The 16,308-nt window shown below is 45.1% G+C and overlaps 1 protein-coding gene across 3 annotated transcripts in view; it reads left to right on the top strand.

The window, feature by feature from the left end:
• The window catches only part of GPC1 (glypican 1), a 220,782-nt gene that overhangs the window by 175,709 nt on the left and 28,765 nt on the right, over positions 1 to 16,308 (top strand). For all 3 annotated transcript variants that reach the window (XR_003925549.2, XM_030029161.2, XM_030029162.2), the window contains exon 3: positions 12,785 to 13,176. Coding sequence is in view for 2 of the 3 variants with exons in the window: in XM_030029161.2 (XP_029885021.1) it covers positions 12,785 to 13,176 (392 nt within the window). In the remaining variant the exon portion in view is untranslated. The remainder of the gene's footprint in view (positions 1 to 12,784; positions 13,177 to 16,308) is intronic.

Consider the following 16,308-nt stretch of genomic DNA (forward strand, 5'->3'; position numbering starts at 1 on the left):
CTTTTGAAAACTTAAGCAAGGAGTTTTGATCTTGAAAAACATGCAGTGTGGATGCTTGAGTGCATAAGTCCATCTTTGAATGTGGAAGGTGTCAAAGATAGGCACAAACTATGGAGTTTTTTTCTTCAACTTTTTTGCAGAGACAATGAAATACATTTAATTTTAAAGAGATAATAATTCATTGATGTTTTGCTCAATTAAAATATTACTGCAAAGAGCCTGACTTAGTGACAAATTGTTTAAGATAATGGTATATTTTATAAGCAAGGAAGAAGTTAGATGTGTATCAAAAGTTATAAGGGCTTAATTATTTTCAACCTTCAGCAGTGTAGATTCGAAGCAAGGGAAGGAGGCTGAGATGTTGTGCTCTGGCAGGTTAACATACAAAGTGGCAGCTGTCTGGCGCTTGCTGAAAGAGAGGGAAAATCAAACTCAGCCTCAGTGAGGCTGATCAGAAAGGTGTTGTTGGAAATGTGACAACCTGCACAGGCACCTCCTGAGCAGATCCGTTGCTTCTCTCTTTCATGCCATGTCTCTGCAGTTTGTCACCAGCCCCAGTACATGGGCATGCAGCTGGGGCATCAGGAGGTTACCTTGGCTGTCTGCCTTTTATCTGCATCTGGGAGAGCACATTTCTGCATGACCAGCTGTTTATTTCAGCTGGAGGAAAGGAACACTTTTCTTTCTGGAGTGAAAAATACCTCTGCTGTATAGGTATGTACTGTGCATTTAGCCAGGGTGTATATTGCACCTTTTAAAACTGCCAGCAACCCTCAACATTGTAAGATACTTCTGAGTTTATTTTACTGTTAGAGAAATCGAGCCCTTCAGGTCTTACTGAGTAAACCTGGAAAGGAACAGGTAGTATTAGCAATTACTTTTACCACCTTTCATGTTCCTGTCAGTGATAGCTATGATGCTTGTTGGTTTGCCTTTAAATGCAGGCTTTCTTAGAGGAAAAAAAATGAGAGCGGAATTCACCTTGCAAAATTTCATTTATCCAAAAGCTCAGCCTACTCTAGCTTAGTTATCCTAGCTCCTACTACAGTCTGTAGAGAGAGATGAGCACTCTAAAGACGAGCTCAGCTCATGCTAAAGAGGGAAGTGCCTTTTCTTCCTTGAGCGAGGACTAAGCCACCAGATCAGACTTGACTCCTGTTTGATGAATCCCACCCATGTGCCTTCCCTGTCCTTATCTTGCACAGAGGTTGCAGTGAAATCTGTTTGATAAGAGCCCGCTGGGGCAATACTTGCAGTTTATCATTTGCTGCAAGTCTGTAGTTGTAGCACAGATATATTTAGAAGGAGCCGTGATTAAAATCCCTTGCCAGCTGAGATCCCAGGAGCACACATGGGGAAAATAATCTTAAGATTCATGTCTCTTGTATTTGCTTATCCCACCCTGGATGCAAACAGACCAAATCCCATCTGCAAGGGCTTTCAGCCTGCGGCAGGTTTCCCCACAGCAGGACCTTGCAGCACAGCTGTTTGCTCTCCACCAGGCAGGCTGGAGCACAAGGCTCCTCAGCATGGAGCATAGGACCTCAGACCACAAGAGTCTTCTCAGCTTGATACACTGGCAAAAGGAGTCTGTGCTGAGGAGGAAAAGGGTAATGACAAAGAAAATGAAAGAACACAGTTACTTTTTATAGATAAGACTCTTCAGCTTAGCAAAGACATGTAGGTATGATAGAGGTCTGTGAAACACTTAGAGATGGCAATTGAGGAGTGAGTATACTGTATTTCTTGCACTAGAAGGTTTATGGCTGTTGTACTGTAGAGATTTAAAACCAGTGGAGGGAAGTACTTTTCCCCAGAAAATATAGGTAAATGTGGGGTTCATTGCAAGAGCCCAATCGTGTACCTAAGCTCAAAAAGGGTCTGACAAGTCCACGGAAGCTGGTGACCAGCAGTGACCCTTAAACATTGAGGCTTGGCCAGGAAACATTTTAGTGGATGGGTTTTGAGGGGTAAGGTCATCCCTTGTCCTGTTGTTAGTGCCTTTCCTAAGTACGCAGTATTGCCTTGCCTCTAGGATTGCATGCTTGCCTGTAACTCTTTAACTAACTGTATGGCTTTGGTATGACCCAGTATAGCCTCATATGTAAATATTCAGAGTATCCAGAAGAGAGACATATTTCTGTGGCTTGTTGCACCATGTTGGATTATAGGCTTCAATCAAAAAAAGGTTTTGAGAGATGTACAGGGAACAGGGTTGAAATTTGATGGAGGCCCAAATTTGTGAAAACCATGTGAAAAATCTAGCCTACATGCAGCTTGTCTTTCAGTCTCATACGCAGACACAGAGCCACAGCCATATACAACTTTTGAATATTTCCGCCATGAGTGTGCAAGGGGCCATCTGCCTGCATGCACCACTGGAGGCCGTTTGATCTTGTCATTGTGCACATGAACCTTTGGCACACCTTAATAGCTGACTCCTGCTCAATCATTTCAACCTTTGGAGCACAGCTGCACACACAGCACACATGTGCTTCCACATGTGCAGCCCAGAGCGGCCGCCGGGCCGCCCTCACCCTGAGCACCCCTCCTCCTGCCCCGGGTGTTGCACTGCATCAAGCTTCCTAACATGGAAATGTCAAGCCTAAACAATAGAGGAGCTACCAGGCAAATGGCTTGGATGTCAGCTGCGTTACATTTCGTGGCATTTAATATCCTGGGGTCTGCGAGGGTGTTGTGTGGCGCCTGGAATCACTTTCCGAGCAGGTGCGTGTCACTTGCTCCTGCTCCCTCCTTGCTATTTTTCCGCCAGGCAAAAGGGAATACTGCAGCGGGCTTGGGCGCTCCAGCCTGGGGATGCTGACTCCTGTTAACACTGCAGTCTACACACAGGCTTTGCTTATATGTCCTGCCAGTCATACAGACTATTTAGTCATTTTTGCCCCCAGCCCCAAGTGACTCTTGTCTTTCAGAGTTGTTATATGAAGTTGAATTCAGGGGTGTCTTAAGTTTTGCACAGATCTTTTTCCGAGGGACGTTAGGAAGGTAATGCTGAGTGCATCAGGATCATCAAAGCCTAAAGCGGTTTCTTCACTAGCCATGTTTTGGGGAGAGGTGCTGCTGGGGCTGGGGAGGGTCTCAGTGGCTGTGCTCATGATACCCAGGCTTGTTGCTGCCACCTTAGGTGGCTTTACTTGGGTCCCCAGTAGTTGTATAGTGCTCAGCAGGAGCACAAGCTTCAGGCTGTTTCTCAAGTGAGGGTCACCTTTTCCCTCTGGGGAACTTTCCTGCCAGGGAACATCCTCCACTCCCTTATTTTGATAGCTGGATCCAGTCCTGCTTGCCTTAGATAAAAGTAAACTATCTTGGAAAATTGTAGAAACAGAGGAGGGGGAATATGCAGAAGAAAAAATAGGTGTAAATAATCTCTCTGCCATTCAAAACAGTGTCAAATGGGCACAATGCTTGTATTATAAAGTATGAAAATGTTATCAGAGTCCTGGCAGAAAAAGTGCACTTCCTTTGGAGTGACTGGAGGTGCTTCCTCAGGGGCTTCTCACTAGCAGAGCCATGTTCCAAAACGGATTTTCATGCAACAGCAACTTTCTTTTGCAGGAAAAAGTTTTTCTTTCTCAAAAAGCTCTTTTTTACCCTAACAAAAGAAACAAGCTGTCTGCTGTATATCCCAGTCTAAAACCAGTTTAAGGTAGGCCATCTTTTGCTCTTACCCAAAGCCAGCTGTTATAGAGATTAGGTCAAATTCTATATAGCTATCTGCTTTCACTGTTGCTCATGGTGTCTGTTCTATCAACTAATCTCATCTCAGGAGACTTCAAAGACATTTGCATCTGTACCTTGAGTAGTTAATTAAGCTGAAGAAGATGGAAATTAGTAAAGGAATTAGGTGAACTATCTAAGGGGGAGGTAGCAATACACTGTGTTGAAAGAAGAGCTCCTGGGCTGGAGGGAGGTCCAAGTTGTGGTTCTCAAAGACAAGTCGAGACCTCAGCCTGGTTAACAGCCCCATTAAAGACCTGCACAAATGCTAAGAAATGCGTTCATGAGATTAATTGATGACACAGTGCTGGGAACAGTTGTCAGTATTGAAGAGGATAGTGGGTAAGCATGATGACCAAAATAATAGAAACAGGGTGGAATTCAAGTGAGTGAGGCATACAGCGGGGAACTAATTGGTTGGAAACAGCAAAGGGGAGAGCTGGGGATGTACCAGTTGGTGGCAGAAAGTCTGTGAAATGCTAATGTGATGCATTCCTAAAAATGGTAAGTGCAGTCCTTGCAGTATTCACAGTGTTATTTCCAGTGAAGAAAAGATGTTCTTTGTAGTTCTGACCACCCAGTTAAGAAAAGTTATTGCCAACCAGAAGAGGTGAAGAGAAGAGTTAGTGGAACAATCAAGAGGACTTGCGAGTCTGTCAGGTGTGAAGAGGGAAAGTACCTTCGCTTCTGTAGCAAGGCAGCATGGAGGCTGAGAAAATATGGGACTCTGTGTATAAATGTCTCAGAGAGTGAGCACCAGGGAACAAAACCAACTGTTGAAACTGCAGGACCACATTGGCAAAGACCAAGTGGATAAAGAATGAACTTAGACCAGAAATTAAGAAAAGGAGTCCACCCGTTTGAGGAGATGTTCTGGACCAGCCTTCCAGTAGGAGTGAGGGCAAGATCTCTAACTTCTCTTGCTCTGGGCACTGAGCAGGTTTAGGAGAGTACAAAATCGATGATTACATGGCAGAGCTGGCACTAGTCTCATTGACCTACAACATCTCTTCAGTCCTGTGTTCCTACACTGTTCTCAACACACACAGAGGTGTGCAGAGGATAAATCAGTGAAGTGGCTCTTTGGAGAGAATCGTGAAAATTTTGAAGTTATATTACCAAAAGCATCATAATTCTTGCATCCTGGCATATTCATTCACACTGTTCATCCTTTAGCTTCTAGGTAGAAGCTAATTTTATCTCCAGTTGTTTGGGCTTTTTTGCACTCTGAGACTTGCTTAGTCATGATGCTTCTTAGGTCGCAGTCACCAAACAGGGGCAATGTGGGAGTGATGGGAGGGATGTTGTAGATGAGAGTGATCCAGAATATAGCAGGGAGGGACTGCATTCTCCAGGGTGGATGGGGACTGAGGAAACAGCTACACAAGAGCAGCTGTTTCACAGGAGTGTGAAACCGTGAGGAGACAGGTAACCCCTAGGAAAATGCCATCAGGATTGCTACATGCAGGGCTATTTGCACGTGGAGTCTAAGCCACTTGGTCTCACTGTGGTTATTTCCTTTGGCAGCACCCAGCTAAGGTACAAACCAGAGCCTATCACTGCTGTTGTATTGATATCAACTCTTCAGCACAGCCATGGGTAGTACTTAAATTAATAACGAGTAATAACAATTATATAAATAAAATACCATTGTACTTGCTGAAGTGAATAAAACAGACATGAATGCATTAGATTTGGATTTTAATGGCTTAAATCTGTTGCTGAATTATTCTCTTCTAATAGTAGTTTGACTGCAAGGACAGCATTAAAACCAACTGGAGAAGCAAATAGCTACTGGGTTGTGCAGCAGTGTATTAAATGGGAACTCAGCCCAGGAAAATACTGTGTCTCAGACTGACAGGGCTGGCACTGAGAGGGAGCTCTGCCCTAGTAGATGTCCCCATGCTATTTCTTACCCTGCTTTTACTGGTGTTTAGGACACCACAGAGTCAGCTTATTTTTCTCTCCTGTTCTTAGTCCAGTCTTCTTGAAACACAGTAGCAGTGTTAATGGTGAACGTATTTCACTGGGCCTCCCTCCCGAGCTGCAGAGACACTCCATGGCTCTGGCCCTGTGTGAATTCCACCACAGGCTCATGTGCTTGCTCAAACTGGAGAAATTACGATACAGTATTTGATACTTCTTCCTCCACACATTTTTGCCCCCACCTCCAGCTGTCCAGGCAGTTTATGGCTGAACTGCAAGGCCCTTGGACCACAAACCTAGCTCGCCATGCAAAGCTGTCTAACCAGCAGGAGAGTTTTCATCTTGCCCCGTTGCTGAAAAACTTTTGTAGCATTTGCACAAGAACAACACTTTTGTAGCTGTGGGGCACTGCCACACTACATGGTTGCAGCATAAGTCATTAGGAGTTCCTGCAGGGACTACTCAAGGCTTTTTGGAAGCATAAGCGAAATTGAATTTTGCCATCCTGGGGTGGAGCAGTCTGCTCTTGTATTAAGAAAGGAAGAAGTAGGGGAGAGCTTGGAGCTGGAAGGTGGAGACAGGGCAGAGCCATGGGTGCTGCTTCTGCTGCTCCAAGGGAAAGTGAAGGGTTGGAGGTATAACCTGCCATGGGCTTCCTTCCTCCTGGAGCCCTGCACCCTGATGCTGTTCTCCTCCTCTTATGACTGACTTCCAGATGTAGGTAGAGGTGGTTGCCCAGAGTCTCACCAGATCCAATCATCCAATGCTAAACCTGCCTTTAGGAACAGATTTCTTCTTAAAATATGATTTTGGAATTAATGGCATCATCTGAGCAATGTGTTTTCCTCCCTCATCTCCTCTGATCTGGTACTATTCTTTCCAGTTAAGGCTTTTTGTACTGCAGTTTTCTGCTTAAGGCTTTAATAATATTCAGACTGAAAGTAATACAGTCACCTTTCTCCAATTCTCATATTTTTTCTAGTATGCCTCTAAAATTTGATGGGTTTTGAAGAAACCCTGGTCTACTGCATGCCCAAAGAACATTTGGATGTTCTTCCTTTGGTGACCTCTTAATTCCCTCCTACATCCATTCCATCATTACATTAGTTGAAGAAACCCCAGTGTGTTCCAGATGTTGAGTGATCAAATGGTATCAAAGAGCTTGGATAAAGTACTTGGTGCTGGGGGGGAGGTGAGGAAGGGGGAACTCAAAACTTTCCATCTTCAGAGAGGAACTGCCGGTCCCTGCCTTGCTGTTCACAGCTTTCTAATTTGAATCCAGAGTTGTGAAAATGTGGAAACTGTGAAAATATGAGCTGCGAACACTGGGAAGCTGTGAAGCAGGGGAATGGGTGGGGATTTACAATCTCCCTTGAATGCAAAGGTTATAGATTCCGGTTGAAAATTTAATTCTTGGGAAGTAAGTTTTTGTTACTACAACAGCAAGAGAAGCAGCAGCCAAGGTTGCAGAATTGTCTCAGTTGTAAAAACCTTTCATTTCTTTGCTCATAACTTTCTGGCATTTTTGTATTTGAGGCAGAAGTTTTTCAGACCTGGCCTCTGCCAAAAGGCAAATCTCATTTGAGCAAAGCCGGTTGTCTTGTTTCTGAGCCTGGAAGTGAGAGGCAGTAATAGTAATAAAAAAACCAGACTCCCATTTCATTTTTTTTTTCTTTTGAATACTTTTGGAGTGAGTGTGAAAGGTGATGTTTCATGTAGGAACAGCCTTGACTGAGGAGCTGTGCCTTTCATTGACCCAGGGAAAATTGAGTTTGATTTGTCTGAATTACTGGCATTAGAAAATCACCTTCTGGGCTTTGCAGTGTTGTGAAGCCCTTAGCCAGCAGCAATGAGGAAGGACTCACCTGTTCAATGGCTCTTTGAGAAAACTTTTTGAAAGAGGGAAAACCGAGTCATGGATTTAGCAGGTGACTTGCAGGAAGCTATCTCTAGCTAGTACACCTTCATTGTAAAATTTCTGAGGCTGGCAGAAGCTGAGAACATCCACAGTTTTTCAGCATTGGTCCAGAAAATACATAACTGCTTTCTTGTGTCTCAGAGTGGAAACAAATGCATCATTTCAGAGGGAAGCTGGCCCTCTGCAGAGCCACCTCAGCTGTTTGTGTACCTGCTCCAAGGGATGGGAGCGCAGTGGTGACTCCTGGAGTCAGAAGGGCTTTATAGCTCCAGTGCTAGCTCCTCAGGAGCCCCTTCGCTCCATCTCTGCCGTTCCCAGGGCTAACGAAGCCACATGCTACAGTGCATGAATGCAGACATAGGTTGAGCCTGTTGCTGCTGGCCTGGAGAACATGGTGTCAGCAGAGCTCAGGGGCCTTGCGGAAGTGTCCAGGATGTGACCTGGATGAAGCTGCCTCCATGTGCTCGTGCCCTGACTGAGCTAATGACTCTAATCATCCTTTGGGAGCCAGGGCAGACCCAGCAGTGGTGGACCAAGTGCAAGTTAATAAATCCAAATGGACCCACTGGGTGTTATTTTTAACCTCTTATAGAAATGGTGGGACAGCTGTATTATTAGAGGTTTCCAACCACCCGGGTTACCTAAGGGTCCCCCACTCACCATGGCTACAGATAATGGGGTGCTTCCCCTAGAATAAATAATTGCTTCTACCTGAAAGCAAGAAGAACAGATGCCTGGACTGTGGTTCAGCAAGTTGTTTTACCCTGAGGCCCTGCATATCCTTAATCTATGATGCCTGTGTAAATACATTAAAAGGTTGAATATTAGTAGGCAGGGACTGTTAAGGAGAAGATGCAGTGTTAATTGGAGATACTTGTGCTAAGTGTACAAGTGGTGCAGGCTGAGATCCTGCCGAGGACCAGGGCAGTTAGCACAAGCTTCTGTACATCCCTCTTGATAAACCCCACTTCTTAGTGCCTTCTAATGCTGCAAAATGGGCATTTAAATTCCCTGCCAGGTCAGCCATTCATCACAAACACATTTAGACTTAATTGCTAATTAATTTTCCCTAGATAATGTAGATATCTTTTTTTTCTCAGTGTGTGAAATCTGGAAGAACTTTCTGAGAACCAGCCACAAACGAATTGACTATAATTGGTGTTCTCTCACTTAGGTGAGGAGTAACAGTTCATCAACCCTTAATTAGCTTGGACTTTTTTGAGAGCAGTTTCCAATTTTTTGACAGGAAGATATACATCTTGTTTCTCCTGTAGCAATACAAAGAAAGTCATTTTACCTTGAACTGAAATATTGGGCTGCGTTTGTTGGTGTTTTCTTCCTCTGGATGGTGAGTGCCAAGCTGCATGTCGTACCTGAATTGCTGAGCAATTTATTCAGTTAGTGTCACTTGTCACAGAGAAAAGAACACTGATTATACAAGAAAGAGAATTTGAGCTCAGTTTAATTAAATTGTGAATGGGTAACCAGCAGCGCTTGGAGTGATACATTAAGCTACGAAGAAGCTTTTAGATATCAGCATAAGAGAAACTTTGTATTTTGTGTCTGTTGTGGCTGAATGCTATTTCTGTTCATTGTACAGGTAGGAAGGCTGTGGCAACAGAAAAATGAAGCCACCTCAGATTAGTCAGATCCAAAAAGTGTCCTGCCAGGACAAATAGTCTGCTTGGCAGTTATTTGCTTGGCTTCTGAGCCCAGGAGTGAGCCCCTTCAGGAGGTGCTGCAGGGGAGAGTGACTATACAATAAGAAATGGTGACGCTGCAGCAGGATCAGCCCGGACTCAGCTCACAGCAAGCAGTGCCAGAGCAGGTGGGCTGGCAGCTCAGGGCCGCGGCAGCCCTGACATGGGCTTGCCCCGCTGTGATCTTCGTAGCCCAGGCTCACGTGCAACGCTAGGGCCGGAGAGAAGTGCTGGATGAGAAGCTCCCAAATAGTAAATCACCCTCTTGCAGCTTCTCACCCGTTGGTGGAGTAGCCAAAATTTCCTATAAGTGGGTGCACACAACTGCTCTGCTGGGGACAGAGCCATGGCTGTGAGAGGGGATACCTGAGCGCTTTGCAGAAGCAGAGCAGTCTGCGTAGAGGCCAATGAATCAGGGTTACCAGGATGAGTGCTATGTATGTGCCAGTAACACTGCCAAGTTTTAATTACATATAGTACAATTATTCAGTGTAGATGAGGCCTTTTGGTAAAAGGAAAGCTCTCACCTGTGTTAGCACCCTGCAGTTCACAGTGATAATTTTGTCAGTAGGAAAATTGCCATGTGCTGCTGACTTTGGGACTAGCGATGGCTGAACTGTTTGAGTGGGGGGAAATACAGACCCAAAGGATTCCCTTGGGCTGGGATGAGAGGCCCCGGGCTTTGCAGAAAGCTTGTCCTACCTTGGGAGAGAGCTCTTCTCTGGCAGCTGGGGCAGGGGAGTAGGAGTTGGGACCCAGGGAGAGGGCAGGGGTCAAATCGCCCTTTATCTTGAGATTCCACAGGAGAGGATTTGATAAGCTGTGTTAGGACAGCACGTGCTGCAGGCATCCCTTCTTATTAAACTGAGGTGCTTTAGCAAAGTACTTGTTGATGGGATCAGTTTTTTACTTTTTTCGTATTAGGAACCCCCCATTACAAGGTAATTTTATAGGTGGTTTGGGTGCCCTGACAGCCCGCTAGCAGCACACTTACACCTACTGGTGTCTGTAGGAAGAAATCCAGTTTTAATAGGAAAGATGGAGAAACACATGCAGATCAGTCATTTGAGAGTCGGAGGGATCCCAGTACAAATGTTTGGAGATACAAACTGCCACCCAGGTCAGGCTGAGTAAGAATACATTTCTTCCAAAAGCACACTTGAAAACCACAGTTTTTATTCAACATTTTAGATAACATGTTTTCATTTTCTGAAACCAGGACATGCATAAGTGATTAAACCAAACTTCTGCTAAGACCTAGTTTGCTTATGATCTTTTACAAGCAATTAAATCAAATTTTAAACTATTAAGCAGTACATGATTGTGGCTGGAGGAAGCCAGGCTATTAATGCTTGGTATCGGTTTGTTAAAATACATGAAGTTTCAGTATTAGCAGCCTGTGGTGCAGGTGCAGATAGTGTTTTCACTTGCTCAATCTGCTTGTTGAGTTTTAGCTTTGTTCAAATCTGAAAAGCCAATGAGAGATTGGTAATGCAGGAAGGCTTGAATGGCCTTTCCAGTCTGTGAATATAAACAAGACACATGGAAATGAGCTTTACTAGTTCTAAAATTTCAGAGCACTTTAATTGTAGTCATTGTTGTTCCCTCAAAAAATACTTTGTTTAATAAAGCTTTGTACATGCAATATGCATTTTTCAGAAGTTTTTCTTTCTGTTCTTATATGCCTAGCACAGTGAAGTTAATTTATATACCTAAATACATGCTGTTTGATTTTAATTGAATAACGGTTTCCCTCCAACTAGAGCTTATCATACATCACCAAAAAAAAAAAAATAGTAATTTAGATTTAAAGAATAGTATAATCAGGCTTGCTTCAAAAAGGCCCTAAAAAGTACATATGTAATTGAAATGAAAATGATTATTTAAATCATTTTTCCTCTCACTGACTTAAATGATGATAAAAGTTGCTTATGTAAATCAATAAATTGAATCATGCTGGTCCTGCTATGAGTTCCCCACTGTGCAGTCTCAGAGAGCCTGAAGGTAGCTGTCAGTCAAGAGGGTGGAAGTACATAAAGATGTTGGTAAGGGAGGAGCTGAATCTGTCATCTTTACCCTGCTGTATGTAGCAAGAGAGTCGCATTTCTGTCACTTCTATGACCACTGAACCAAGGGTGTAAAACCATTTAGTTGTTTATACCTAAACAAAAGCAGGATGCAAATCCAAATGAGCAAATGGGAAGAGAACCTCAAACATGATAATGTTGGCCTCAGTTCAAAACACTTGAGTACAGCCCTGTCTTTAAAAACATAATAAGACGTGCCTGTTCCTGTCACAGCTTGGGACTCCGGCACACACTTTACGGGCTGTGCCTCAGAGCCAGGCCGGCTGCTTTGACTAGGCTTGATGGGGGCATCTCTGTGAAGGGGTGGCACCATCGCTGGTGTAGCCCTGCTCCATCTCACCAGGGCTTTGGAAATAACGCATTGGAAAATAAGCAGTGAGGCAGGAAAGAAAGGTGACTCGGACAAGTTGCAGTGATCTCTCCAAAGGCAGCTTCAAACTGCGCATTGGATCATGGTGGTTTTGGGTCAGTAGGTCCGACAGCTAGTCAGAGTAAAGCCACATCCTCTTCAAGTAAATGTGCTGCCCCAAAGAAGAGCTTGTGCCTGCAGGGACCTTGTCTTAGACACTGCTGTGCTTTGTGCTTCAGACACGTATGTTGTACTGGAGTCCTGCTGGCCTCCCTAAATTATCAGTGCCTCAGCCAGGAATGGCAGCCTTCCAAGAAAAAAGGAAAATGGTGGGGGCATGCAGTTCTGTTTTAAAATTGAAGTTGCCGTCTTCTCCAGAAGAGCCATCACTTTTGCCTGATGGTAAGAGTAGGCAATGCTGGAGGAATAACAACCTTTCATGTGATGAAATGGAAGACTTCAGGTTATCTTCTAGGTTAAATCTTTATCTTGCTTCATTCTGGTATGGACGCTAATATTGATACACTAGTCTGACTCCAACAGCAGTCATTACAGGATAGGCCTCCATTGCCTGAGCAGCATCCAAGCAGCCTTGTGTGTTTATGTTTTCTAGTGATGTTTAACAAGTGTCAACTTCTGTGTCAGAAGCAGCTGGTTCTTGATTCAGGGTTGAGTGTCTCATAAGGTGTTGACTGACAACTGTGGCGAGTTACGGTATATGTAAGCAATGCCAGTTGATGCGTTCTGAAAAGAAAACCTATGACCAACACTATGGTACCTTAACACGCTCAGAGAAGAGCCTCGATTTTGGTTCTAGGTGAGGCCACCAGAAAAGGCAGAGAGGCCCAGACCATGGTTCTCTGGCACTGGCACTGGGGGGTTCCTCCTTCAATCTTCTCAGCTAAGGCCAGGGTTGAGAGTATGGGTAAGGTTTGTTGGAGGAAAAGCTCTGTTTGGGCCCTTCTCTTTTCTCAGGGCATTTGGTTGTGCTGCCAAACAGCACAGCCCATTGGCTTCCTGCTTGTCCAACTGATGCATCACCGTCTCCTTTTTCTTCTTTCTTCAGGTTATTTCCAGGATTTGTTGAACAAGTCAGAAAAGGCCCTTTATGATGCTTTTCCAAGCATGTACGGAGAATTGTACACTCAAAACATGAAGGTCTTCAAGGACTTGTACAGCGAGCTACGTCGCTATTACCGGGGCTCCAACATCAACTTGGAAGAGGCCCTCAATGAGTTCTGGACACGCTTGCTGGAGCGGCTCTTCAAGCTGATGAATCCCCAGTACCATATCACAGATGAGTACCTGGACTGCATGGTGAAACATGCGGAGCAGCACAAACCCTTCGGGGAAGTTCCCAGGGACCTGAAGGTGAAGGCAACCCGAGCCTTCATCGCGGCACGCTCCTACGCACAGGGCTTTCTTGTGGGCAGCGATGTGGTCAAAAAGGTGTCTCAGGTATGTTGGGGTTCTTCCTTCTCCTCTATCCACATATTGGCAGGAGCCAGTCAACTACTGCTGTTGGGGAGAGGGGGGCGTTAATTCCCCTTATGTTTTCATTACAAAGCAAGCAGGTATTTTTCACTTTTATAAAACAAACTGCTTGAGGGTCACCATCAGTGGAAGGGAGCAACAAGCCTGGACTTCTACAGGCACTGAGAGCGCAGAAGAAGTGAGGTATAATTCACCGCAAATCAGTCTTTACCTCATTTTAACCTATGCAGCAGAGTGCCAAGGAGATGTCAGTCACCCAGGCTGTAAAGCCATTCTGTTGCTTGCCTCGATTCCCTGCACTTCCTCGACCGGGAAATGGCATGCCTCTAAATCACGCTGCCTTATTTTCCTCCTTGATGGCGATATGACGTAGGGTGTGCAGAGCTGACTTGCCACGAGTGTGCTGGGAATACGTGCAGAGAGATGCGTTTCAGCGGTTGGTGATGGGATTGCTGTGTCTGTTTATGTAGCCATGTATATTTGTACAGCTTCTGTGTACAGAGAGGGTGAGTTTTTAGAGTGCATTGGGATCTTCAGGGATGAAAGGTGCTATATAAATGTAAATTATCCAGGGTTTCAGGAGGAAGGAAATTGTCTGTATTCTTTACTGCAGAAGCAGCCTTTCAGAGCCAGAAGAAGGTGATTGTCCTGAAACAAGATATTCGGGCTTTTCACACAGGTAGTGAGGAGAAAATCCATACTAAAAAAATGACTTGCATACTGCATGTGGAGATGGCAATCAGCAAGTGTGAGAATCGGGGTGTGATTAAACTGTGAATGTAAAAATATAGAATTGCAATTAATTTCTTCACAAGGTAATGCGTGGTAATGCATAGCAGAGGACGGTACTATTCGATGCAGCAAATCCAGACTTTGATCTCAGGAAGAAACATTAATGTGGTAACAGTGACAAATGCTTTAATTTATCAATGTGGGACTATAAAACTGTTCAGCTACCCAAAAGCCTTTGTACATCTCATTAACATGACACTCTCCTGACACTTAAGACAGATAAAAGAGGAGAATGATGTAATTTCAGGGGGAACCAAAGTAAAATATTTTTCATAAATCCTCTGAATGGCAGAGATTTCCAGCTCGATGTGCGTGATTCTGGCTGTAGCCGAGTTTGGTGGGTAAAGCAGGCTGGCAGGGCAACTGCAGTCATCATATCAGCAGAATGGAATAACGACATTCAGCATATTTTTCCCCCACCTTCATGTAGGCTTCTGACCCACTGGATTTTGATTCTGGTCCACAGTTTCTGAATTCTCCTCCTCTTGGCATCGCTTATCAAACGGAATGTGGGATACACGACCAGTCACAGATCCTCCTCTTCCCTCTGCCTTCCCCCAACCTGTTCCTCCAGCATGGAGGGTCTTCCAGGAGGGTCCCAACCATTCCTCTCTCTTACAAGAGCCCTCCTTGGGGTTGCAGTTAACCCGGCATGTTGCTGTTGTAGCACAATCTGCGTGATCTGAGTCGGGAAACCTCAGCAAAGCCTCCCTGACAGCGGATTTTGTAACGAAGGCCAAAACTGGCCCATTTCCCCTGTCTTCAGGAATGGGTTTAGTGCTTTAGGTAAGAGGGGGTGAGAATGCTGAGGTGGGAAATCCATTTTACGGATGCCCTCAGCTGTGTCTAAAATAAAAGGCCTGGTTTACATACTTTCCTTTACCTGATGTGCATTTACACTAGTGCCAATTGGATGCGAAGTGCTGAACTCGGTCTGCAACTGGTGCTTTCATTATAGTTGTTTTTCATGTTGCTTTATACTTATGACATTAGGAGAAAGTATATAAGACTTTTATTAAGATCAGAGACTGGGATTTGACTTTTTCTGTCAGCTGGCAGCAGCTGTCTTTAAAAGTAACTCTTTGAGCTGAAATTTTGTACAGAGCAGCAAGTGAGTGTTTTGGTCAGGAAGTCTAAGAAAGCCTGTTTAAATGGACACTTAGAAATAAATTACCTAGCTTTGGGCTTCTGAAAAATTAGATTACTTTGGTTTTATTTATTTTCAAATCCCAGAAAAGCTACTGATTTCTATTAAAACCCTCCTGGTTTTGGCTTCTCAGACACTTCCAGTTCAGTGTTTGTCACCTGTATCCTATCGCTGTTTCAGGTCCTTGTGCCGAGTCTGCATTACTGGGCATTCTAGAGAAAGACTGGTGCTGTTTGCCAGATTTTCTGGCTGTCTTAAAATGGGGAAGAGCCTGCCCTGACTGAGCTACAGGTGGGGACTTTGTGAGATTTCTTTAATCCCTGCTGCCGTTCCGCTGTGCCCAGGGGGCCTTTCTTCCCCAGCTTCCAGCTGCCCGATCTCATAGGAAGCCATCGCTTCGGGCAGCCCTTGGCTGGTGTCTGGTGGGCGCGCAGGTCTAGGAACAGGAGCGGTGTGCCAGGAGCAGGCGTTCTGCATATCCTACTGGCGATAAATAATTTGAGGGCAGCCGGGGAGAAAATGGCAAAACCATTTTTCATCTTTACTGCCGTCCTAGCTTGTAAGGCAAAGTCACCCTGACAGACTGCAGGCTCTGACACCAAGATCTAAAGCTTTTAATGCTGCGGTTCCTGCCACCAACCTGGCCCCACGCTGACAGCGGCGGAAGCGCTGCCATCTGCACGGCGGCTGTGGGAGGTGGCCTGGGGCACACGCGTGGCTGGTGTGGCTCCTCGCAGCCCAGGTGGAGCGGCAGGCCTGGGGATGGATGTGCAGTCGGTGCCCTGCCCCAGTACAGGGTTAGGGGCTACCGATGTGCCACGCGTGGGTGGGGGTGTTGGGGCAGCATCTCTGTGTTCACATGCAGGTTGTATGTTTCTGTACCTACTCTTTCAGAACAAATTGCAAGTTTTCATTTAAGTTGCACAATGCCAAGTGCATTTTTCATCGTCTGCCTGAAGTAGCAGCTACCAAAATGGCAGCAGCCACAAAAGCCTTAGTGAAGGGCACACAGAGAAGGGGCTCCCCCAGAGATGCACACCTCATGCTGCATGCCAGGGCAAGAGAAAAGAAATATCCCAGTTTTGTTTAGGATCCTTTTCTTTGGTTGCGAGATTGGCACCTGCCCAAAGATAGTGTTTGCTGCAACAATGAGCTTC

Source organism: Aquila chrysaetos, chromosome 10 (genome assembly GCF_900496995.4).
Source record: "Aquila chrysaetos chrysaetos chromosome 10, bAquChr1.4, whole genome shotgun sequence".
NCBI classification, from domain to species: Eukaryota; Metazoa; Chordata; class Aves; order Accipitriformes; family Accipitridae; genus Aquila; species Aquila chrysaetos.